Source organism: Terrapene carolina, unplaced genomic scaffold, assembly GCF_002925995.2.
Source record: "Terrapene carolina triunguis isolate 2854851 unplaced genomic scaffold, T_m_triunguis-2.0 Scaffold95, whole genome shotgun sequence".
NCBI lineage: Eukaryota > Metazoa > Chordata > Testudines > Emydidae > Terrapene > Terrapene triunguis.
In genome coordinates this window covers 32,941,386-32,968,148 of record NW_020664446.1, presented here as the reverse complement: position 1 = coordinate 32,968,148, position 26,763 = coordinate 32,941,386, and the positions used below count along the sequence as shown (strand labels likewise).

General features: G+C 37.0%; 1 protein-coding gene across 6 annotated transcripts in view; it reads left to right on the top strand.

The window, feature by feature from the left end:
* HECTD2 (HECT domain E3 ubiquitin protein ligase 2) overlaps positions 1-26,763 on the top strand; it is a 66,862-nt gene that overhangs the window by 19,043 nt on the left and 21,056 nt on the right. For 5 of the 6 annotated variants that reach the window (XR_002908627.1, XR_002908626.1, XM_024208599.2 and 2 more), the window contains exons 3-12: positions 3,365-3,503; positions 6,365-6,467; positions 7,590-7,679; positions 10,400-10,464; positions 14,705-14,750; positions 15,897-16,006; positions 17,078-17,226; positions 20,472-20,595; positions 25,587-25,683; positions 26,240-26,347. Coding sequence is in view for 4 of the 6 variants with exons in the window: in XM_024208599.2 (XP_024064367.1) it covers positions 3,365-3,503; positions 6,365-6,467; positions 7,590-7,679; positions 10,400-10,464; positions 14,705-14,750; positions 15,897-16,006; positions 17,078-17,226; positions 20,472-20,595; positions 25,587-25,683; positions 26,240-26,347 (1,031 nt within the window). In the remaining 2 variants the exon portion in view is untranslated. Of the gene's footprint in view, positions 1-3,364; positions 3,504-6,364; positions 6,468-7,589; positions 7,680-10,399; positions 10,465-14,704; positions 14,751-15,896; positions 16,007-17,077; positions 17,227-20,471; positions 20,596-24,497; positions 25,684-26,239; positions 26,348-26,763 lie in introns of those variants that run through there. The other variant, XM_024208603.1, reaches the window with a different exon arrangement.

Below are 26,763 nucleotides of genomic sequence, written 5' to 3'. Positions count from 1 at the left end.
TGGTGGAGTAAGAGCGTCGATTCGGGGATCGATTGTCGCATCCCGACGGGACGCGATAAATCGATCCCCAAGAGGTCGATTTCTACCCGATTTCTTCAGGCGGGTAGTGTAGACCTAGCCTATGTCTAGCAATGGTGCCCTAGATGGAGATGACACTGACGATGACTTTGATAAATAAATGTTTTCAGTACTACATGTCAAGGCTAACTTCCCTAGGATTACAAAAGATCAATGTCTTTTTTATGTAAGCAATGCATCCCTCTGTTAAGGTATAATTTAAAAAATGTTGATTTTAAAATTTTCTCCAATATATATCTACATAATTGTTCTAGGTTTGTCATGTTTGGTGCCATTGTGTTGATGGGGGAAAGGGGCTTTCGAATGATACCCAACTTGAACCATTTCTGACAGCACTGTATTATCAAAATTTCTACCAACCGGACAACCTGAAGCTGGGTGCCAGGGGAGCAGTAAGCCCCCCCACCATGCCACAGAAGGCGGCACAATGGAAACTGTGATTCTGTAGGTTTTTAGGAATCAAATGACACCTCCATCACCTTTCTATCACTAATTTGCCCACCGAATGAGATTTTACTATATTGTGTTCCCAGATTTATGCTGAAAAATTGTGGTAGAGCTGTGAATAATACAATATAGGGCTGTCAATTAATCTTAGTTTTAACTCATGAGATTAACTCAAAAAAATTAATTGCAATTTAATCACACTGTTAAACAATAATAGAATACCAATAGAAATTTATTATAAATATTTTTGGATGTTTTCTACATTTTCAAATACAGTAAAAGCTGTTTTATTTGGCATGTTGGGGGCGTGGGGGTGCCGGTAACTGAAAAATGCCGGTTAACTAAGAGGGAGGGAGTTTGGGTGCGGGAGGGGGCCGGGGCACGGGCTCTGGGAGGGAGTTTGCATGCGGAAGGGAACTCAGGGCAGCAGGTTGGGGCGCGGGAGTGGGTGCAGGCTGCCTCCGCCTGCAGGTGCTGCCACCACAGCCAATGGGAGTTGCAGAGCTAATGCTTGGGGTAGGGCGGGGGCAGCCTACCGCGCCTCTGCCTAGGAGCAGCCAGGACAAGTCACCACTTGCGAGGAGCTGCCCAAGGTGAACAACCCCCCCCCCGCCCCCGGATCTGGCACCCCATGCCACAACCCGCTGCCTCGAGCCCCCTCCCACACCCAAATGCCCTGCCTGAGCCCGCACTCCACAACACCTTCTGTGCCACAAGCCCTCCTGTGCCCCAACCCCCTTACCCTGCCCCGCGCCAATCGGTCTATAAACCGGAATTTCAATGAAGATCAAAAATGCCGGTTTATAGAAGTTTACGGATGGTGAAGTGCCAGATAAAACAGCTTTTACTGTATATTGATTTCAACACAATACAAAGTGTACAGTGCTCACTTTATATTATTATTTGTTATTACAAATGTTTGCACTATACACATGATAAAAAAAAGTACTGTAGTGTAATCTCTTTATTATGAAAGTGTAACTTACAAATGTCGAAATTTGTTTTGTTACATAACTGCACTCAAAAACAAAATAATGTAAAACTTTAGAGGCTACAAGTCCACTCAGTCCTACTTCTTGTTCAGCCACTCACTCAGATAAACAAGTTTGTTTATATTTATGGGAGATAATGCTGCTGAAAGTGAGAACAGGCATTCGCATGGCACTTTTGTAGCTGGCATTGCAAGGTCTTTATGAGCCAGATATGCTAAACATTGGTATGCCCTTTCATGCTTCAGCCACCATTCCAGAGAACATACTTCCATGCTGATGACACTCATTAAAAAAATGTGTTAATTAAATTTGTGACTCAACTCCTTTGGGGAGAATTGTATGTCTCCTGTTCTTTTTTACCCACATTCTGCCATATATTCCATGTTCTAGCATGATGACCCAGCACATGTTGTTTGTTTTAAGAACACTTTCACTGCAGATTTGACAAAATGCAAAGAAGGTACCAATGTGAGATTTCTAAAGATAACCACAGCATTCGACCCAAGGTTTAAGAATCTGAAGTGCCTTCCAAAATCTGAGAGGGACTGGGTGTGGAGCGTGCTTTCAGAAGTCTTAAAGGAGCAACACTCCGGTGCAAAATCTGCAGAACCTGAACCACCAAAAAAGAAAACCAACCTTCTGCTGGTGGCATCTGACTCAGATGATGAAAATAAGCATGCGTCAAGCTGCGCTGCTTTGGATCGTTATCGAGCAGAACCCATCATCAGCATAGATTCATTTCCCCTGGAATGTTGGTTGAAGCATGAAGGGACATATGAATCTTTAGCGCATCTATCATGTAAATATCTTGAGACGCCGGCTACAACAGTGCAATGCAAATGCCATTCTTACTTTCAGGTGACATTGTAAACAAGTAGCGGGCAGCATTATCTCCTGCAAAAGTAAACAAACTTGTTAATATGTGTGATTAGCTGAACAAGAAGTAGGACTGAGTAGACTTATAGGCTCTAAAGTTTTACACTGTTTTATTTTTGAATGCAGTGTTTTTTGTACATAATTCTACATTTTAAGTTCAACTTTCATGATAGAGATTGCACTACAGTACTTGTATTAGGTGAGTTGAAAAATACTGTTTATTTTGTTTTTTACCGTGCAAACATTTGTAATCAAAAATAAAGTGAGCACTGTACACTTTGTAGTCTGTGTTGTAATTGAAATCAATATATTTAAAAATGTAGAAAAGATCAAAAAATATTTAAATAAATTGTATTCTATTATTGTTTAACAGCACGATTAATCGTGCGATTAATTGCGATTAATTTTTTTAATCACTTGACAGCCCTAATATAATATAAATATTGCAGCTGGTCAGGCAGTAAGTAAGCTTCACTAAAACAGTCAAAAGAAATGAAAATTTTTGGTTTAATTTGAAATGTGATTTATTTCTTTTTTTTCTACATTTTTAAATGAATTTTTTGGAAAAGATTTGGAAGGGAAAATACCATTTTCTCTCACTCCTTTTACTTATTTTCACTGCAAAAAGGTAAGAGGAGGAAAGTAAAATAGCGAGAATGTGTTTGTTTGTTCATAGTGAAATTTTAAATTTTGATATTGTCCAAAAAATGAAATTTTGAGCAATATGGACAAAAATTAAGCTAGTTCTTATATTGGTTGAAAAGGCATTTTCTGTCAGTTTCACATATATACGAGTTCCTAGTTTACAAAAACAATGTTTAGGTTATCTTTACAGATTACAATGTAAACTTTAATCTTTTTGTATAGTTCATATGCCTTTGTGTTTTGCAAGCTAAATAAATCAATCTTTCTTTGTAAATTATGTACATGATTACAATACATTTAACACTTCTTTAAAATTTTTCAATAAGTGAGAGATCTACCACCAATTTGCCTTGATGTTAGGCAAAAGCAGCGCATCTCTATAGATACACTACCACCGGAACTGAAAGCTCCAGTCCCTCCAGAACCCTCCCTTCCCATCCAAACCAAAACTATGAAAGACTTCCAGTAAGTTGTATTGGTTTTAACTGTATACTCTGTTTTGGTTTTTATTAACTGACTTTCCATTTTATTTATGTATGTTTGTTTATGTATGTAATATTTATTTTCTGGCTGACCTCTAGTGATGGGATCAGTACAAGATAACAGAATGCTAGATAGAATGTATTTATGTACGTTAATTTGGCTAGGATGCTGGAATTAATACTTCCGTGTCTGTGGAAATTGTCATGACACCTTGCTCAGCTTGGGTTTTATGCATCAGCTAACAGATAGCACCATCAGCAGCTCAGTGCCACATGCATTTTTTTCTACCATTACTGTTTTTTGGGGGAGATGCGGGGAAAGAACTACTGATATTTAGTGGATATTTATTTTCAATCAGAGATCCTCAACTTTGACTGAAGACATTGTGTACCAGGCCATTAATTTGTAACTTCCTATATTTTTGGACCTTTGACAATAGTTAATAATATGAGCTGTGCCACCTCTCACTTAAATGTTTAAAATGTAGAAATATTTTTTTCATATTATGTCAAAGGACACTGGTGTTGGCAGTTCACTCTTTTTGTAGTTCCCCTTTTTTTTTTTTAATCTTCCTTTCTATTGATGTTAGTGCTATTTTAAATAGTGTAAGTATTGGGGAAATCCCTTCTTTCTAGTTCTAATTCCCTTATGTGAGAAGCACTACACTTAATAGGCCTTTTATTCTGTGGACTTAGATCAGAGTCCGTACAGGTGAGCTTTATACTGCTGTCCTCTTACAATTTAGCAAAAGGACAATATGATCACTGTGCCAAATCAATTTGGCTTTGTTCCACTTTCATGTTTACTCCCTCTGTCAGAACACAAACCTAACTGACCTCATTTATCAAGGAAAAGTTCACAGTTGTTCTTAGTGACATATGAGTTTATCTTCTTTTAACAAGTTGGTTGCTTTTTTTGTGTGTTTGAGATTTCTCATTTTCAGTAGGAGGTTAAAAGTAACAGATTTTTTGATTTGTCAGGTGTTTCTTTACTTGGTGCAGAATGAGTCAGGTATCACAAAGGAATTGGTAAAAGAGAATATTTGTCTAGAACTCAAGTGGTCAAAAAACTGAATCATGTGACAAACCCATCTACCACGCATTTTACTAATTTTGACTAAAATTTTCAAAAGTGTCCATGACTTAGGAACCTAACCCCCACTGACTTACAGCAAGACATGCTCCTAAATCCTTTAAGCACTTTGAATATATTACATCTGTTTTCACATTTACAGTGTGTTTCATTGAAATACACAAGTTTATCATATGAGTGACTATATAAAAACATTTTATGTTGTAGAAGAAAAAATAAATTTGTGATTTGTATCACTATCATGTAGGGCCAATGTTTTCTGGAAATTGCCGCTATTACTACTTTTTTTTAATTTTTTTCCTAAATGACTCTTCATTTCTGGAATTGCCCTTAATTTTTGGAATTGCCATTCAGAGGGTGAGCAGGGCATGCAGGGTGATGTCCACAGCACCTGTCACCCACTCATCTCCCCTGCACACCGCTGGCTCCTTCCTCCTGCCACACAGCTTGCCTGGCTCTAGCCCTCAGTACCCAGCGTCTGTCCCCCACCCCCCTGCACAGCTGGCTCTAGCCCTCAGTGCCCAGCATTTTTGTGCTGTAAAGCAGGGGTTCTCAAAGTGTAGGGTGCGCCCCCAGAGGAGGGTGCAGAGGACTGTTCAGGGGATGCGTGGTGGGGGCAGGGATGGAGCGCCACGCTTCCAGCCCCGCTCCGCACCCAGACCAGCTCCGCCTCCAACACCTTTTTGCCCTCACCCAGTCCTGCCCTGCCTCCAGGCCCAGCTCTGCCCTCATTTCTTCTCCGCCCCCAGACCAGCTCCACCTCTAGCCCCAGCTCCTCCCCCATCCCCAATTCTGCCCCAATTCTCCACCTTCTGCCCAAGCTCTGCTGCTGAGGAAGTCTTGGCTATGCAGTAATGGTGGGGGGAGGGGTGCAGATAGATTCCATTACTGGTAAGGGGCAGGATGCGACTGGAAAAGTTTGAACACCATTATTGTAAAGGATTGCATATTGGTCATGTTTGTCAATAAGTGTATTTTTATTAATATAATGCATATAAAAAATGTCTGAAATATATAGCTTTTGAAAATCCGAAATTACTGTTTTCATTGCTGGAGAACACTGGCCCTACTAATATGAAAATTAGTTGTAGATTGGCTTTGCATAAATGTTTTTACTTTTATTTTCAAGGTATTTGGAGTTTTCCATTATATCAGACATTAGTTCTTTATGGGTGTTTAAAATGTTCACATAACATATCCAGCTCCCAGCTTTTAACTAGGTGTGAATCTCTGAATTTTATTGTTACAACAATGAATGTGATCTTACACATGCTATGTAAAATTTAGGAATTTTAAAGCTTGTAATACAAGCAAAGATCAGTACCTGTAATGTTAAATTAACAGTTTTAGGAGGTTACTTACTATTTTAAGTTATTTCTACACATTGCATAAGAATTGATAATACATTATTCTATTACTAATTTGTTTAAAAATACTGAAATCATAATCCACTGAATTAATAAATATTATGATCAGGTAGTGTTGAAATATATTTTGCACAACCAATTTCAAATGCTTCCATTCTTTTGGAGCGTCAGTGTTTCTAGATTTTCAGGTAAAATATTAGAGTAGAAGTTAACTTGCACACACCAATTCTTAAATTAACCCTTCTCATAAATCTGTTTAGAGATGAAAGACACTATTCACTTTGAATAGTGAAGTATGAAGTACAAAGTCTATTTCATAAAGCGTTTAATATTTGTACATAAACTTTTCTGTGATATATATTTATTTGTGAATTTTCCTTCTAGGGAGGATATGGAAAAAGCTAAGTCATCAGGAGATTGGAAAGCTGTACATGATTTTTATTTAACAACATTTGATTCTTTCCTGGAGCTAAATGCTGCATTTAAGGTAGAAAACAATTCAGAATGCTGCTTAGCTCTCAGAGGTTTTATATCTTCAAGATGCTATATATCCATCACATAACATTTATATTTATCTTTGTTTACTTAAACAGACTAGACTCATAGTATTATCTTGTTTACCTTACCCATACACTTTGTAGTTATAGCATTTCATTGTTTCATTTACTAGTTCCATTTATTATTTGTTTTTAGCAAACCATTTGTTCGTTATTCATGTATTAGTAAACCAATGTTTCAAGCACATTTGTAGGATTTAAAACAAAAGAAATACAAAAATTGGTGTCATGAGAATTAAAGAAAATGCAAAGACTTTATAAAAGCTGTCTCTCTACAATCCGTTTCTGAAAGATTAACTTTGCATTATAGTAAGTGAAATTATATACATATTATTCTGTTAAAAATTGTAATACTTTATAACTATGGAGTTGCTTTACTATCTTTTTAGACTATTGTTGATGTACATTCCATTGCTGGTAAAATAGTTATCTGACAGCCCTGGAGACTGAAGCCCTTAATTCCCCAATCAAATACAGTATGGTTTTTGGCAATGCATTCTTCCTTGATTTGCCTTCTTAATGTGCCTCAGTGTTTCAGTCTCCATGCCCAATAAATCCTTTGTATTTTTTCAGAATCTGTGTGTGTCAGTGCAAAATGTGATTGTGCTATTTGCTGTGAACAGTGGGATCTGAATTGAGGCAATTAATTCATGTCACACAGGCTATCTAACAGACATTGCGTGGTAGTAATTTTGTTGCTTTTGACTGTTGCTGAATTTGAACCAATGACTAGAAATGGTAGACTAAATCACTCATCATGTATCAGCTGACACGTCTAATGTAGTCTCATTATTTTAGACTTTTGACAAATTGAACCCATGTGAACTTCGCTAACATAATGTATTCTTGTATTAGAATTTGAAAAGATACAATATCATATCTGACCTGGTTTCTTTTTTGTTGTTACAAAAAATTATCAATTTTTTTCTCTGTACATACTTTTTTCTAAAATTGATACAAATACACCAAAACTTTTTTATTTTTAAGGGAATTTTTTTAAAATGACATTAGAAATAACTTGAGTAAAAAATGTTTATGATTTGAATTTGCAGAAAGATGTCAGTCTCCCTTTCAGTACCATTGAAGACTCTGGAATCAATGCTAAATTTGTGAATGCTGTCTATGATGCCTTACTAAATACTGTAAGTAAAAAAGATGTTTTTAAAATGTTTTAAAAGATTCACAATTATGAACTAAGGAATCTGCTGAAATTGCAAAAAGTGTGCAAGCTTACATGAAATCACCATAAAATTCTGAAAACTGCACTCTACGGATAGAACAACTTTTAGTTAATAATATTGCTTATATTTTGGTAGAGTCTAGAGGCCTCAGTCAGGACCAGGACCCCACCATGCTATATGCTGCACAAACATAGCAAGGCATGGTTCCTTGCCCCAAAAGCTTACAATCTGGATTGAAAAAAGATACAGAAATGAGTGTAGGAAGCAATGGGGCAGATGGAATGAGGGTGACAATCATATGAATATGCACAGGCAAGCTAAATGTGCAAATGATGGGTTCCAAATAATTTGAATTTTTTTTTTTTTTTTAACGATTAAGTGCCCAATATAGGCAATTCTTGACCACTTCTTAATTTAGCCAATTTTTTATTATTTATTTCATTGATTTTGTGTGACCTTGGGTGTTTTGCTGGACAAAAATATTTGTATCTGCTACAGTGAATTTAATATTACTGTTCAGTAAAGGATATTGTGTAACTATTAGTTTGCATCTAGGCTATCTGTTTGCATGGCACTGAACTGGTCTCTTTTGAGAGGTATGAAAGAAAAAATGGTAATGAGGGGGTTTTCCTCACAACATCTGAGGCGCAGATCCTGAAAACAGCTTTTGCAGGTAGATTCCTGTGATTGTGCAGGACACCACTGATTTCAAACAGGCTCTACATTGTGTATAAGGGTCCACCTGTGCAGTGTTCTAGTGAAGTTAGAAGGGCCCTGCACAGCATACGGCTCTTGCAGGACTGGGGACTTGGACAGTAGAAAGAAAGAGCCTTTTCTTACATACTAACAAGTAGTCAGGAAAACAAGATAATAGAAAAAGAAACTATAAGATAATATAGACTATGTAAGAGACACTAGTGAGACCAAAAGTTAAACTTTGTTATGCAACAGAAAAACATATATTGATTCAAAACAATGGTGCAATCTTTATCTCATCACTTTCACTGGACTCCCACTCTAAATCCATCTCCCTAAGTTTGGGTGATATACTTTTTAGATGATGTAGCTTTTTTTAAACATTTTTTTTTCCGTGTTTGCATCCAGTTGAAATGTTTTGTGCCTATTTAATAGGGCTTAATGTAAGATAAGGTCTTCTGGTAACCTAAACGATATTTTATTTAACCAAATGTAGAACCTAGCTAGTCGTGATTTGTCTAGGGTGGTCTCTGTTTTTGTTTCTTTTCCTACGCATCCAGCCTTGATAATTTATATTACTTTAATAATCCTCCTATGATGTCACATCTAAATAAAGATTTGGGGAAAATGTAATAAACTGATAATGTTTTGATTGGGAAGTGTGGCTATGGTGAAAACACACTTGCTCCCCTGATTTGTTTTTCTATTTCAAATTCTGCTTGTAGTATTACCAAGCAAAGCTTTGAAAGGTCTGCAAACTAAAAGGTTTAAGTTTATATATGAAAAGAAAAAAATATGTATTGAACTTTTTCTGGACTGACTAGATTGATGGGATTTGCCTTTCCTAATTTTTACAGATGTAATCAAGCTATTAAACAAGAGCTTCTGTTGACTAGAGCTAGAATGATCAAGAAGTATTCAGTAGACCTTGGGCATTTAACTTTTGTAGAGAAGGTAATTTGCATGAAGGAAAAAATTAGGTCAGCTTTCTTATACAATTAACCTAGTACTAAAATCAGTATAAGGTCATTCTTTCTATTATCATTATGAGAAGATTAGTATTTTAATTCTAAATTAGTAAAATGGAACCTTGAAGGCTGGAAATATGGAAAAGTAAAGGTAGCATTTAGTACATATTCAGTGACTCATTAAGAAATTGAATATTATTCATTCTGCATTAAATCTGATACATACATATTTAGTTGTCAGTCCTAAAATGAGAGAATTTTAATAACCAATTTAATAAATCTTGCTGAATCTAATTTACCTATAGACATAGTATTCAAAATTCAGCTAGCTGAACTAAATATTCATCTGAGAGTTGTAAGTAAAATAATGTTACATATGCAATTTTCATTGAAGGTTTCTCACAGATTACTTTTAAAATCAGTTTCTCCCATAGAGTGGGTGGAATTAGAATCTTAAAATTTACTGCTCAGTGTAGTTCAGTGTAGGTTTGTATGTGCAGTATTCCCATTTTAAGTATAGGGATAACCACAAATACAGTAGTGTAGTAAAGTCAAATTTTTAATGGCACCAAAAGTAAGTTTAACATTTTCTCCTAGTTTCTTTGTTCAACAGTAAAAGCCCTAATTTTTCTACTGATCTATTAATGTTACTTCATTGTGAACAAAGGGCAAAATCTAATAAACATTTACACGTGAATAATGTTATGCACCTGAGTAGTCCCAGTTGGAACTAACCTGGGCATTTCTCTCAATGAAGGTAGCAGAACAGAATGCATATAAATTTCCTCTTAATATTAATTGTATTATAATTAGTTTGGGTTGTTTTAGTTATATGTTTTCAGTAAAGTAGACGAAATAAAAAGTTGAGTTTTATTGTGGAGTAAAAACTATTCCTAATCCTTTAAATAAGAATGTTATCCTACTGTCATGTTTCAACAATTGTATTATATGAACTGTAAAAAAGAAGTGAACTCTTTAACCTAATGCTGTTTGTTTTTTTCTTTACATTCTCCCTAGCCTCAAGATATTCAGAAGTCTGTCCTAAAAGGAATAATTAATGGTCTGTTACAGGAGTGGAAAGGGTAATTATAACCAGCATTTGCACCCATTTACATTAGTGGAAAATCTGGGTTTATTGTACTAGTATATTATCTTTCTTTAATACATGACAAGGATCTCGCATGATTTTAGACCAAGAATGAAAAATTATTTGTGTTACATCTTATTTGCTTTATAAGTTTCTCATTTGAAGAGACACGTCCGCCGATCATCTAAATCTTAGTCAAATCCCCTCTGAGTGATTGATTAGAAATAGCTGGAGCTCTCATGGTATTACTACACTGCAAAAAAACTTAAATTACGTAGGAGAGACAAGGAAGGTGATATACTATCTTTGATTGGACCAACTTCTGCATTAGCTAACTCAGGTTGTGAAGACATGGCAAACTCAGCATAGCAGTTCATGTTCAACCCCAGTCTTCCCTCTAAGGCTCGAACTCAAGCTGCTAACTCAAGTTAAAAACCAGGTTAACCATGTCTTCACTGCTATTTTAACCCAAGTTGGCCAATGTGGGTTAGCAAACTGAAGTTAAGAACACACGGGTTTTTTTCTTATCCTTTCTTTGTTTTTTACAATATAGATATATCCTCAGTCATAGTGGGCACTGGTTCAAGAGGGCCTCTCTCCGACTTCTTGCTAGAAATTTCTTAGGAAATGGGTACGCGGCTCTGGAGTTCCCTCATGCTTTTCGAATAAACCTTTATTTTTCAGCTGGAAGCCCTCTTTTTCTTTTCAGCTTTTTGCTTTCAGAATCTCATCTCTCTGCTGCCTCTCCGCAATGCAAATTGCTCTTCTATTGCCAGGGCAGCACTTAGACTAGTGGTTTACGATGGTGAACGATGGTGTTCCAGACAGAGTTATTTTCCCCACTCCACTCTTGGTCATTACTGCCTCTTTTGGTTGATAGATCTCTGCTGGATGGAGGGGAATGTGATGGATAAGCTACTTCCCAATTCCCACCAAAGTGGCTCAGCAGACAGCAGTAGCCTAAAACAGAACAGCCTGAAGAGGCACACAGAAAATTCAGTGAGGGAGGCAAGTCTCAGCAGTGACAGTAACAGCAGCAAGAAAGTAAATGAACAGCAAGAAGTAGCAAAACCACACTGATATACCAGTCACAAATCACAAAAAGGCAGGTAGGCAAATCCTCTACCGTGAAGGGCGATGAGAGCATCCATGCTCCTCTAAGATAGAAAAAAGAGTGAGGAACTCCTTCTTTTCCTACACTATTCCCAGCTCCTCATGCATCTCCCATTCCATAAGATTCCCCCCACCTCTAAGATGTGGGGATGGTTTTTAATAAATATTTATATTAACTAGTATTTGGGTCCCTTGTGCTGGGTGCTGTACAAATATAGAAAAGATGCTAAGATAGCTAGCTGGCTGACATTGTTCCTGTTGCTCAAGGTCCCCCCTCACTTAGGGCACGTCTTCACTACCCGCCGAATCGGCGGGTAGCAATCGATCTATTGGGGATCGACTTATCGCGTCTAGTGAAGACGCGATAAAATCGATCCCCGATGACTCTTCCGTCGACTCCGGAAATCCACCGCGGCAAGAGGCGGAAGCGGAGTCGACGGCGGCGCGGCAGCGGTTGACTTGCCGCCATCCTCACAGCCAGGTAAGTCGACCTAAAATACGCCACTTCAGCTACGCTATTCACGTAGCTGAAGTTGCGTATCTTAGGTCGACCCCCCCCCCCCCCCGTAGTGTAGACCTAGCCTTAGAGAGTAGCCAGAATTTGGTAAGGTCCCAAAGGTCTCTTTCAGTCAATTATTTAATGGAGAGCAATGGAATCCTATATGCAATGAGCACTATAAAAGAGCTTATTCCTCCCCCTGTCTCCTTCTGAATCCGTAGACACTTTCTGTCATGGACATAAGATCCACGATTGCATCTTAAGATCCAAGATTAAAGAAATACAAGAAAAAATTAGGAGCTTTGGAAATGCTATATGATTCCTCCTCCAACTCAACCACTTCCTTTCATTCTCTTTCCTCAAAGAACAACTGTCTTAATCTATTCTTTAAAATCTGAACTGAGCTCCCAAGAAAGACTTTTTGTCCCATGGAATACTGCAGCACCATGATTAAAACGATTATTTTGGCTCTGGAGTCCTCACCAAAAGAAGGCAAGAAAGAATCCGTTAAAAATTAGGTGGTCATATATTTTCCTCCTAGCACATGGACTTTCCTCTGAAATGATTGCTTAAGGAACTAAGAATGGGAGCAGCCATGAAAAAGCAATTGCATAAACTAGCAGATCAATAACTTTTGAATAAGCTGCAAAGAAAGGAACTGTCCACATCGCCCAAGAGTGATGCTGTATTGACAGGCATGATGAAGGAAACAATCTTCTTCATTAAGAAAGATTTCTTTCTTAAGCACTATGTTGGACAGGAAGGTCAAAGCACCATTCTAAGGAAATTCAGGCCTTCAGGAAATTCAGTATTATTTTTCCAGCCCTCTGTCTCTGCCATCTACTTTGCTGGAGCATCTGTATTATAGTTCAGGAAACTTAGGGTGGTCTTTTCAAAAGTGCTCAGCATTGACCTTCTCTAGTCCCATTAAATCCAGTGGGAGTTTTATCATTGACCTAAATGGAAGCAGAAGTAAGCCAATGCTGAGAGCTTTTGAAAATTCCATCCTTGAAAAACTACGGCCTTCAAACACAAAATAATGCAGTCCATCTTGAAGACTTCTCATCTCTTCTTTCATAGTAGATCCCAACCACCATTGTCAGGAAACAAACATAGCTGTGTTTATGGAAAGCTAACCACCAAAGCAATTTGTAACCCTTTAACACCTTTGCATGGAGGAGGATCATTTGGTGAAGCTCTCAACAAGGTCATGATTAAAATCTCTTGAAGACAATTGACCCAAGAAATATAGACCATTCAGAAATTGCAGGCTCTCTTCACACAGCTCCAACAGATGCTACAAGAATGAATTCACTTTTTCTAAACTATGAAAGCCAATGATTACAAAAAGCACACCAGGATCTCTGCAACATTTCCTATGTCAGAAACAAGTGGGCAGTTTGATTATGCTTGTAATACCAAGGACATTTTGAGAATGATTCCTGCTTTCTGCTCTCATGAGAGGGATTCATTAGAGACTTCTACTTCCAGACTCTTACGTGGACTTACCTTGTGGGATTTACCTCATGGCTAACACTTCCTCAGAGTGTATCATTATCAAAAGTCATATTAGTTGAGACTCATTACTGCACATTCCATAGGGAACAAAGTAACCCTCAGGATTTCAGACTTAGAAGTGTATCTCATGTCTTAGTATCCTGTTATTTTACCCTAATCTAAAATGCCCTCAAAAAGAAAACTGATATCTCAGATTTTTGGTTTGTTCTCAAGATTTATCTTAAGAGAACAGAGCAGTATTGATGGTCAAGTTTTTGTCTTTTTTGATTAGTCTTCAACATAGGAGTCAGAAAATCCAAAAAGGACAAAGTCTATTCTTGAATCAAATGCTCTCTTAGTAAAACATTGAAGGCCAAAGGTCTCTCTTGGAGAGACTGTGGACACACTCCTCTGAATCAGCTTCATTTTCATGGGCAGAGAAATTTTGAGCATCAATCAAGGAAATGAATAAAGCAAACATTTGATTCCAAAGAGGAGTTCTGGGTATCTCTTCATACAGTGTTTCATATGAGGGTATTCAGTGAAGTGGTGCTTCAGCAATTTTTTTCTATGCTTTCCAGTGTTTCTGACCTAACCTGTTCTTCCCTGCCTGTCTACTTTTCACTTCTGGCTATGCTTTTTATGCAAAGGATCAATGGACAAGTATCTCTAATAAGAGAAATGTTCTTTCTTGTCAATTTCTTTTATCTGGGCATGTCTGCTGCTCTTTATTTATATTGTTGCAGGAATACATAGGGTCAGTCAACTTGGTGTATCTTCAAAGGGTTCTTCAGGATCGTATTGAGATCCTTTTAAAAGGCATTTTCCCTGTGTACATAGTTATTTACAGTAACATGCTTCTTGCTTATAATAACTTTGGAAGTACTCTTTATGGCAGAATGTAGGTGGATGGTGGTTCCTCAGCCTATGGTTTACAATGATAGACTAATTTTGCTTCTCCTGACCCATCAGTGTAAGGGATCCAGAGTATGTATAGATTGTAGAAGATCATCAGATATGGTATCTTTGGAGAAGCAAAACTGAGAAGTTAGATACATGTTTTCATTGACTGTTAATGTTTTTTTATACTTACATATGATTTTGGTATAAATCTGTTTGTTCTTAGGCCACGAACAAAAGATGATCTTAGAGCATACTGTATACTTTTACAGGTAAGAAAAATAGAAGCTTTTTAATAAAACACATAATCTGTTTAATGCATGAGGTACAATCCTGTATGCAATATAAGTGTAACTAGTAAAGTGTACTGTAAATTAAAAATATACGTTGAGAGGCTTTACATTAAATGGATTTATATTTAATTTCCTTCTGTATGGAAACTGTGTACTGAAATATTTACAGCTACTCTACAGAAAAGTCTACTGCTGTGGGTTTTTTCTTTTAAAATTTTAAATTTATATGAAAAATAAAGGCTTTCTTACTAATTTACATGCAAAAAACAATACAAATTTACTGCTTGGAAACTGCCATCTTGCAGGATGAGAGAGCAAAGTGGGTTATTTTATTTCCTCCCCATCCCCAGCTCTCCTGCATTGATCTGCCCTTGTGCCCACTTTCCCAACAGGCTACATTCTGCATATTTTGAGCAGAGTTTTGTTCCAACAATTAAATAAGGCTGTAATGTTGCAGGAAACATACAAATATTATCGATAAATGCATCACTACACAGAGGTAAAAATGCCTGGGTCTTATTTATACTAGCATTTGACTGTTGCTGTTACTGGTGGAGTTGCATCAGTGATCAATAATAAGTCCGAATTTTACTAATGTAGATGAGGCTTGTTGGATGTGTTTTGTACACAAGAGAGCAGTTCACCAGTATGTGGGGATAAAGTCAGCTGGGAATCTAATTCATGTAGGAGAAAAGGTTTTCAGTACACCAGGGAGGGAAAGCAACTGTGAATTGTGTGAAATGTAACCTGCTGTGATAGTGGGAATGTGATCAGTCCAGTGCAGGGGTGATAGAAATTAAGACTAATGCTCTAATCCTGGAAGATGTCAATCATTAGTATCTATGTGGAGAAATATAGTTGTATATAATATTGAGCTGTAGGGTCAATGCTAACCACAGCCATAAGAATATTGAAATTTACATAAGTACTGCTTATCCCAATATGTTTTAATTGATGTTCACTTATAGCAAAGTCTTCCTTAAATAAACAAACCTCTGATTTCTGTTTAAAACCAATGTTCAGAATGATATTTTCATCCATGATTGTAATGGTTGGAAAAGTCTAATGGCTTTTTTCTTTATACTAATTTTGGTACTAACAACATGTTTTTAATATCTTTTGCAGAATCCTCAGTTTAGTAACACATCTACTTATGTCATCTATGCTCACTTGCTAAGACAGATAGCAACCTTGGCAGAAGCTGACCACCATTTCCTAGCTCACTGGCTTAAAAAGTAAAAAAAACAAACTTTCCATCATATAGGATCACAATTTTTAATGTACTTTCATTGATAATGAAAGTTTTTGTATTTTGACAAGCTTTAATTATATTAACTGAAAAGTTTTATTTTTTTAAACATATATGGAGTCTGGCAGGAAGGAGCAGGCTGTGAGGTACATACATAGTTCTCCTAAACTCATGGAAGTTACAAGGCTATGTTAACTTTTGCACAGATCCCATTAGTGGAAGTGTGGCCCTGTTGGAGTTGTGCTAGTAGGGGCCACTAGGGACTGTAGCCTCATCTGGATACAGGGCTTCTGTCTGAATGAGCCTGGCCTTGCAGGTTATCTGCTAGGTTTGGGAGCAGCTTTTCCATGAGGAGGTAAAATTTCCCTCTCAAGCTGAGATGTGTCCTAGTTTACCAAAAACTCTAACAGCTATAATTGATTTGGCTCACTGTTTGAAAAGGGTGATTGTAATCTTGGTTAAGACGGTAACATGAAGATTGTTGTTTGTTTTTCATTGTTACAGCCAGGATAGAAAAGCCAAACAATACTAAAAATTTGAACTTTTTATCTTTTAAAAGATGGTGCATTTCTCTTACTACATACATGGAAGTTATGTATTGTACAACATAAAAAGTGTTTGTAGAATACTTAATCTATACTCGAGAGTGCATGAAGTTCTTTTTAGTGTCTCTTTTCAATGAAGCAAAATATCTCTAAATAGAAAATTCAAAAAAGCTGTCAGATTTAAAAGACAAACTTCACAGAGAGCAGATAATTTCTGTCTTTCTATTTACCACTTTAGTAAAGAGCCAATTAACTATTTAGGAAAGATGTAACTTTTGATACTGTAATCTAAAAAGATGTAGAGATTAAAGCATATCTATAGTATGCCTGATGCATTCAATAGAATTGCTATTGCCTTTAAAGAAAAATATTGCCACATGTCAATGTTTAGAAGTATGCAGATGTCAATAAACTTTATATTTGGAATTTTGTCCATTATGTGGTAATTTATTATAGTGGGCTTCAGTGGAGGCAGTAGTAACTTAAGAGTAACTTCAGTGTGTTTCTTCTAGGATTTCGCAGAGGAGGTTTAAGCAGTTAGTAGACAGGTTGTTGCAATTTATTTCTTTACGTCTGTTCCCTGCAAAACCTGAAGAATTCCCACCCATGATAAAATGTACTTGGTGGATTCCATCAGCAACCAAAGTCTTGTCTTTATTCAGTAAGTTTTTCTAATTAAAATTGATTATTCTTAGTTCATAATTCTGTTAGGATATATGGGCTTTTTCTTTTTAGCATAGAGACATAAAATGGTAACTGACAAAATAGATTCTGCAAGGGACCATGATGTTCCCACAGCACTTCTGTTTTTGCCACTGCATAATGAGAATGCACTCCTGTCTACACCTACCAAATGCTTTTTCCATTATCCTAAAAGAATGCCTTTAAACTGTACCCAAAAGCAGATTTTCCCTGCAGACGTGATCTAGTCTACATAACTATCACTTCTTTCCTAATCCTGTATGTATATTTAGGGAGAAGGCGCCATCTTATCTTGCACTTCAGGGGATGAGATCTTCTCCCACAAAATTGTGACCAATTAAGATTTACTGTATATACTCGTTCATAAGCCGAATATTTTTGGTAAAAAAAGTGACGCATCAAAGAGCGGGGGTTGGCTTATAAATGGGTCTACACCAAAATTTGATGATTTTAAACTCTGTGGAATCATTGAATTGAATATCTAATACATTGTCGTTTTGTTTACCTGGCGTGTTCGCAGGCATGGAGCCCCTCGGCTCCCTGTGGCCGCGATTCGCCGTTGGCAGCTAATGAGAGCCATTTCCCGCAGCTCCCATTGGCTGGGAATGGCGAACCACGGCCACAAGGAGCCGAGGGGCTCCATGCCTGTGATTGCTCCAGGTAAACAAAACGTCCAGGCCCGCTAGCGGTGTACCCGAATGGGCCAGGAACCAAAGTTTGCCAACCCCTGAAATGTAGGGTCGGCTTATGAAAGTGTCATACAGTTTTTGCTATTTTTACCTAACCATCTTGGGAGGTCGGCTTATAAACGAACGGGCTAATGAACGAGTATATACGGTAGTCAAAGCTCACAGGTGCAAGTAGGAATATATTGATATAAATGATTATACAGTAGGTTGCTCCAGCAACTGCATAAGACTGTAATGTTGTAGTAAGGATACATATATTCTTACCACATAAATACGTATAAAAAGATATAGTTAGTCTGAACACAAATCAAATTGAATGGTGAGCATTTAGCCTGTTTCCCCTTAAAAGAAAATACATCAAATGAATGTGAGATAGCCCATACCAGTCTCACTGATATTTCCCACAAGTTGCTGACATATAACTTCAGCAATCCCACTGGCACAAACCTGTTAGCAAAGCATGTGGATTAGCAGATCTTAAAAATTTCCAATATGCAGCATTCAACTTATTTCGCATCCAGTGAAAGTCAGAACTCCTGTTATAGTGCAGTATTTTATACAAGTTTTTTATTGTTGAATGAACAGATATTTACAAACCTTAGCAATACGTTGGATTAGCAATCCCAAATATATTGCTTGACTGATCGCAATAAATACATTGTGACTCATAAATTTGGGCTTGTTGAAAGGAGTCATTATTTGCCATAAATATTGGGTCAGTTTTGCGGAGTGGTTTCAAATCTACACTGTGGGCCCTCTTTTTACATCAAGACAACAGTTGATTAAAAATCAGATCCCCATGTAATGACAATTTGGCTAAATCTCGTCCTCATTTAGTATCTAATTATTTCATTATGAAGCTCAAATAAGGTGATAGAGAATTGAAACCCTGAAAGGAAATAGGCAGGGCCTGGGGTGCATCCATGTCTTTTTTCCCTTTACTAAGACTGCATTGAACTTATACATGTAACTTAAAAACATATTATGTCAATAGATGTGTTTGAAATATCTGGATAAATTAAGAGTTCAGGGAGTTGAAAGATAAGATAAGTAATCAATTGATTCCTTAATCAGAGGTGTCCATTGTTTTGGTGACTATACTTTACTCTTTTTATTTATGGCTTATATGAGTAGACTACTCTTTGGTGAAATCCTGGCCCCGCTGAAGTCTTTATTACTCTTTTATGAGGCAAGATTTCACCCTATTGAGATACAGTCAAGCTAAGATATTTTTTCAGGAAAGCAGTCTTCTGTTGTTGATGAGTAAAATACTTTTTAGACTTCCATTGGAATTTCAGTTTTCTTAAAGTATATTTGGAAAAAATGGAAGCAGAAAAAAATTACCTTGGAATTTTGGTCCCTGTTTCAAGTCACTGATCATAAGCATTAGCTGGTACTTTAATTTCAATGAAAAAATATGTTGCTTCATAAAATATCAAAAAAGTAAATTAAATGATACGTATCAATTGCATGTCAAATTTCCATATGTCAGAGACATGTTTGAGATAGCAAAAAAGCAATTTGAGTCCCTAGACTTACTTTTTTTAACATTCAAACTGCAAAATAAAGATATTTTTAAAATGATCTTGAGATTAGCACTTGTTTGTCTAGTTTCTCTTTGATTATAGTGGTTTGTAAAGTATTCTCATTAAGTGTTGGTGTGCCAGCATGACAATATTTATTTTAGCAGAGTGATAGCAATGCTATAGCTAAGGGCTTGGCTACAGTTGCAGCTGTACAGCGCTGTGAGGTAAACCTGTCTTTGTACAGCTGAGTAGGGAAAGTGCTGCAGTCTGTCCACACTGACAGCTGCCAGCGCAGTGGCGTGGCCACACTTGCAACATTTGCAGCTGTGTTGGGAGCGGTGCATTATGGGCAGCTATCCCAGCATTCATGTGGCTGCAGCGTGCTTTTCAAAACGGGGTGGGGTGGGGTGGAGTGTGACAGGGAGTGTGTGGGGAGAGAGCGCTTTTTGGAGCGTGTCAGCACTCTATTTTGCAAGTTCCGAACTCCCGGCCCCCTGCTCATTCATTCACTCACTCGAAGCAAACAGCAAACTGTTTGCTTTTTCTCTGTGGTACGAGCTTTGAAACTGGCACTTCTGCATTCCTGCAGCCGGTCACAACAATGGGGAGAATTGGCCACTTGACAAGGTGATCAGTACAGCGCTGCAGGTTGATTCCTGGTATACATTCACAGGGGAAAGTCGTAGCCACTCCGCTGTATCTCTTATATTTCTCGGGGAGGTGGAGTACCTGCAGCGGTGTACCCAGGAAAATACAGCGCTGTACGTGCCTTGCCAGTGTAGCCGGACAGTGAGTTACAGCGCTGTGGGCGGCTTTACAGCGCTGTAACTCGCAAGTGTAGCCAAGGCCTAAGGTTCAAAAAAGATGACTGTATAACAGCTGATTTTTCTAAGTGCTCTGACATTCACACAACTTGAAAATGGGTGTGCCTCATTGGGATAGTAGTTTGAGAGAGTTCCTGATACTAATTCTATATGTTTTCTTTGTAGATGCTGCAAATAGCCTAGCTAATCCTGCTATTATTCCATATACGGATTTTTATAATTCTACTTTGGATCATATTGATCTCATGGAAGAGTATCATAACTGGCAGTGTTATGGAAACTCTCACAGGTAAAAGAGAAACTGGCAAGAGTCAGGTTTTGTCTAACAATGAATAAAAATAGATTACGCTTTTTTTGTTGTTTGTTATAGGCTTGTCTATTTATTTTAAATTTCAGCATCATGTCTTTTTCAAATAGATAGCTTTGACAGTCTCAGTAAAATCCTGACCCCATTGAAGTCATTGGAAGTTTTCCCATTGACTTCAGTGGGGCCAGAATTTCACACTTTGATTTAAATCAGATAAAAGGTAAAAATTGTAGACAGTAATATAAGTTCATTGTTTGCTAATATTGACAGTACAAAAGGCAGCTAGTGAAGTCTAATTACAGTAGAACCTCAGGTACAGACACCTCAGGAATGGAGGTTGTTCGTAACTCTGAAATGTTCGTAATTCTGACCAAAACATTATGGATGTTCTTTCAAAAGTTTACAGCTGAACATTGACTTAATACAGCTGTGAAACTTTACTATGCAGAAGAAAATGCTGCTTTTAACCATCTTAATTTAAATGAAATAAGCATAGAAACAGTTTCCTTACCTTGTCAAATCTTTTTTTTAAACTTTCCCTTTAATGTTTTAGTAGTTTATATTTAATACAGTGCTACCTGAGTGTGTACTTCGGGTTCCAAATGAAGTGTGTGGTTGACCGGTCGGTTCGTAACTCTGGTATATGTAACTCTGAGGTTCTACTGTACAAATTTTTAATACGAATTATTTTTATCATGATACAAATTATTTTGTCTGCCACACAATAAGAGAGACACCTATTAATATCAAGTGGCATTTACCATTTTATATATAAAACATATCAAACGTTCATATACTATGTGTCCTTCCAGAATTTGACTCTGATCCTGCCAAGCATGTGTTTAAGTCTTAACTTTACAGACTGTGATCAAGTTCACTGAGGTCAACAGGACTATTTTCAGTGCATAAAGATAAACGTGTGTAAGCCTTTGAAGGCTTAGGGTCTTTTAACTGTCACTTTTGGCAACAAGTCTTCTGTTCTAAGTAATACTTCAGGTTATTAAAGTGGAAGAAAATGTAACATTCAATTTATTTTTCACTGTTAGGCTGTTTTTATTTTTTGCATTTTGCTCAGCTTGTACAGTGGAATTAAGAGAAGAGGAATATTTATTAAAACTTTCCTTTGAATTTAAAAAAATCTTTAATGAAAACATTTTTCATTGATTTCACAAAAGCTTGTTTTTACAAAATGAAAATTTTGGATCAGATTAAACAATATAGCATCTCATTAAGGATTTCTGAAGGGACCTTGATGGTTTGAATCATGAGAGATTAATTACATCTTTCTTTATTTTACTTTTTATTTTTTTTATTTCAAAGTACGCTGAAATGTTCTCAATAAGTTAAAGATACTAAAAACAAAATGTGGCCGTGTGTTTATATATGTGCAATTCGTATTGACTTCAGTAGGAGTTGAAGAAAACCTTAAGGGCAGAATTTGTTCGCACCATTACAGGTATTTTAGATTAGGCTTCAGTGTGATGCCTGATATTTGGATTTGGAAATATAAAAGCATTTTACAAACTTCTAGTATCATGGAATCTTATAATACAAATAACTTCAGAAAACTACAGAATTTCATCTGCATATTCACATGTATGTCCCAGAGCTGCTGAGCTTCAGGAACTTTCTAGAAAACAATGCCAGTTGGGTTCACATGAGTGCCTCCTTGTGGCTCTGAACATTCAGAACTAAGCCTTTAGTAGGGCTATCTGGCCTCCACCCCACCTCAGTTCTTTCCTTTTCTTGGTTAGCTGTGGACATCGGGACCTATTGTCTATAGCCAGACATGTTTTGTTTGGCTTTTGATCGTAGTGTAGTTTAGTCCAGCTATATCACTCTTGGTGTAATTTTAATTCTTTTTTACTTTGGGGTTTTTCCCTTGTTTCTGCAATATTCAGGGCCAGCCCCAAGCAAAAAAAAAAAAGCCACGATCGCGATCGGCAGCGGCAGGTCCTTCGCTCCTAGAGGGAGTGAGGGACCTGCCGCCCCCGAATTGCCGCAGGTGCCGCCCCTCTCCCTTGGCCGCCCCAAGCACCTGCTTGTTAAGCTGGTGCCTGGAGCCGGCCCTGGCAATATTACATAGTCTAAATGCCCAGTGGGGCCTCAGAACAGAACACGGTAGCCAATCTGGACAAGCATACCAGTTTCAAGCTGTATTTTTTGTGTGTGTAGTCTTCATCACAACTAGCTCCGGTAACTCTGACATTCTCCTCCCTTCAGCTAATATCTGTGATGATCTGCCTGGCTTGGAGGTGGAAAAAAATAGTAGTTCATTTTTGACTGCTGATTTTCACATGGCTTCTGCATCCACTAAGCAACGTATTTAATAAATTGCCTGAGAAATCTGTGCCATTCATTAATTTCTAGTCGTCTTTGTCGGTTGGGGACCATTTGGTCCATTTCCTTGCAATGTCGAGTGAAATTACCATGGATCATTGGTGGTTAAAGTTTGGTTGGGCCACACAATCTAATTCCGTGGGGCAACCCAGTCTCTCTTCCCATATGCTTATAAGGGTTTCTTCTAATTAAACACTATTCAGAGCAGAGGAGAATTCTCTGTAAAGTTTGAAACTACAGAAGGAAGGTGCCTGATCAGCACAAAGGGGATGTACTGTCTATTCGAGATCATTTCTCATGTAAAAAAAATCAGGATAGATCCATGATGATATGAAGGCTAAAAAAATTAACAGAGTTAATGAATAAATTTAAATTACAAATGCTGATATTGGCTTCCATCATTCTTATCCTTTCTCTATGAAGTCTGTACAAGGCTATCAACTTTTTAAAAAGATGCTTACGTATCTCATTCAGACTTACTCAACACAAATATTTAAATGCAGGCAACAGACATTACTGTTTTCTGATTTACCAGTTGTTTGGCTGTGGTTGAACCATACTTCTGGCATTAAGGTATTCCAATTTACCTGTACTTGGAGAACTGGCTGGTTTGCATTTGTATACCACAAACCTTAGAAGAATTCCTGAAAGTGACATGGGTATTGCTTCATTTCTCTGGTACCTACTCAAAAGATATCTTCTTATATTCGTGCAATCCTGGACTCTTTGCAAGCCATTTTTTTTCCCTGAAGAGAGATTGTAGGATGTTTTCTAAGATACTATTCCATTAAAGAAAAATTATCAAATGTCAGTGAGTTTCTTTCTAAAGTGGGTAAGTCTTGTGGCCTCCTACACCTTTGTCACAGGACCTAGTGGTCCCTGCCTGTGAATGAAGCCACTGCAGCACTAGTTAGCTGCCAGTTACATTCTCCAAACAAGAATGACATGAGCACTTCTCATCATCATGTTTTATACCTCATGATCAGGAATATAAGAGGCAAACCTTGGAAAAGAAAATGATTATTCACCAGCAAATATAGTTCTTTAGGAGGGTTGCCTCTGTATATTCACACCCTGCTCCCACCTTTCTCTCTTCTTCACAACTTTGTTCTCGTGGAATTATGTCGTTTACTTGGTGGTTGTGGACTCCATAATCCTTTGTATAGGCTTGAGTCTCAGTGTTCAGAGCAACAGTGGAGTGCTTTCAAGAAAGTTCCTGAAACTCAGCAGTACCAGGCCACACATCCTATAAATGTGAACAAAAGAAATACACTCAACTTAAAGTTATTGGTAAGTAATCTTTTTTGTTAGTCTTTATAAAAATTCTTGATAGAAATGCTGATGTGGTTCACATACATTTCTTATTTTTTTTTTGGTCTGTTAATGCAGCTATAAATTTTTGTATTGTAACAGGACATGTGGACCACTTCATCAGTCTTAGTATTAGTTTCAAATTGATTTGATTCAAAATGAGTGGTGTAGAATATTTAGTAAGTTCATTTTTAGTTTACATGGTGAATCAATGTTTCTGCTGTCTTCTTTAGAGAATGATGCCTCCGATGACTAAGAATACTAACTGTTGACTTGTGGCCCATATAATGTGGCCAAAGGTGAAGGATGAAAGAAACTTTAGGTATTAGATGAAAGATGACACTGGTTGTTTGACAGATAGTATAATGGACTAACACTATCCTTTCATGTTGGGGGCCCAAAGTCCAAATTCCTGCACATGTTCCAAGGCAAATTTTGTATTGGGAGGGAGTGTCATACTTCACTGTAGTAGCTTTATGATATGTATAATGTTCTACACAGTTGTCAGAGAATAGGCTAAAGAGACAAATAACATTATTGCATGTAATGACTGAATACTAGCGGAGCCACATGAGGAAGCTTGGACCGCATCTACATGCTCTGTTCTTTGCGCAAGCTAGTGCTGCTATTCCCTCACTTTCATGAGAGCTCAAATTTAACAAAGAAAACTAACAAAGGAACCATTGGTGTTTGTCACTTCTGGGATTCTTGAGTGTTTATCATCCTTATTACTGAGTGATTGAAAAATAATGTTACTAATGGCCTGATTTTTTCAGAAGTGCTGGATACCTGCAGCTCCTGATGTCAATCAGGCCCCAGCAAATAGCATAAAATACAAGTATTTCCATTATGTGCTTTAATTGACTGAAAAATAATAGACATGAGACATCTTTTTTGCAATCAAAATAATGTAAAAGTTAAGTTTTTTTTATTCATTAGCTCTGTTTAACAATTCACATTTAGTATTTAACACCAAAGATGCTGTTTGCATACTATAGTGGCTGGCTTTGTTCTTCAGTCACATGAAAGGGCAATGATGGTAGATGCTACAATAAAGATTAAAGGTCTATTGTGAAAAAGTATATACAAATACTGTGAATGCTAAGTCCTTGTTAACACTAAAATGGTTTGCACAAGATTAAATTAATATCTGTGCACACAATGCAGAGAGAACAATAGCTATTTCAGAAGAAGAGTTATTTACAAATGAGATATTAATGGAGGGGAGAATTACTAAACAGTAATACAAAGATTGATTCTTGTTTTATTATCTTTAGTAAAAATTACACCTTATTTAACTTCCTGTCTATTTTGCCATTCAGGTTTTCTTTCTGTCAGTATCCATTCATTATTTCTATAGCAGCAAAAAAAGTTATTATTCAAAGGGACTCAGAACAACAGATGATAAGCATGGCACGGGTAAGTCACTTTGTGATAAATGATCATGTAAAAATAATGTTATACATTTTAATCTGTTAAACATTCTGTAAAATTATTCATTGCAATCTCTGAAATTTAGGGCTAACCTCTTAAAAAAAAATTAGGTCATTCTGTAACTTCTAGTCTGCAAAAGGCCACGAAGAATGCTTACACAGTATTTTTGTTTTAGTTTGCTTAGGGCGGCAGTAGCTTCATAAATGTGTTTCTACAGTATAATGTGCTGGTTAGTCTTCTGCAATATATGAATCTTTCTTCACCACTCCCATGAGTGACAGGCAAGCCAGATTAATGAGGAAGATAATTTTGAAGGAACACATTTCCCTGAAAAGCCTTGTTAATTTTCGATTTTATTCTGGTAAGGTGGACAATGATAGATCGGAATACAACAGTACCTATTCAGGTCACAGGACAAGGTGTTGGATATAAGGGAGAAGTGACTGTTAAGAGGAAATGGTACTAGGTACTGAGGGCTGATTTGGCTTCTTAAGCAAAAATGTTGTGTGTGTAAAATATATATTTTTTTAATTCCAAATAGCAAAGCCTAGTGGACAAAGTCTCTCGCAGGCAGAGACCTGACATGAATATGTTATTCCTGAACTTGAAAGTGAGAAGGATGCACCTTGTTAGTGATTCACTTGATGAGGTACAGAAAATGGAAATTAATTAATGTTTTGTTGAAAAGTATCTGTAACATTTTTAATTCAGTCTGATAGAACTGATTTCTATAGTGAATCTATTTAAAACATTTGTAATGGTAGCTGAGAAAACTAACCATATTTTCAGTCATTGTCTCCTGCACATTTACCCACTTCACACACACAGTTATGTAGATCTTGTGTATGTACATGCTAACTAAAAAGAAATTTTAAAAATATGAATATAAAGTTAACCCATTAAGAATACTGTGCATAATCATCAGATTATATTGTATCATATTCCAAGGTAGGAATTCCAACTTCTTCTAACTAATTCTTTAGATACTGTGTGATTTCTTCCTTCACGACCTTCTCTCCTCAAGCTTTATAGTCTAGGAGCACAATATAGTAAAATCTCATTCTG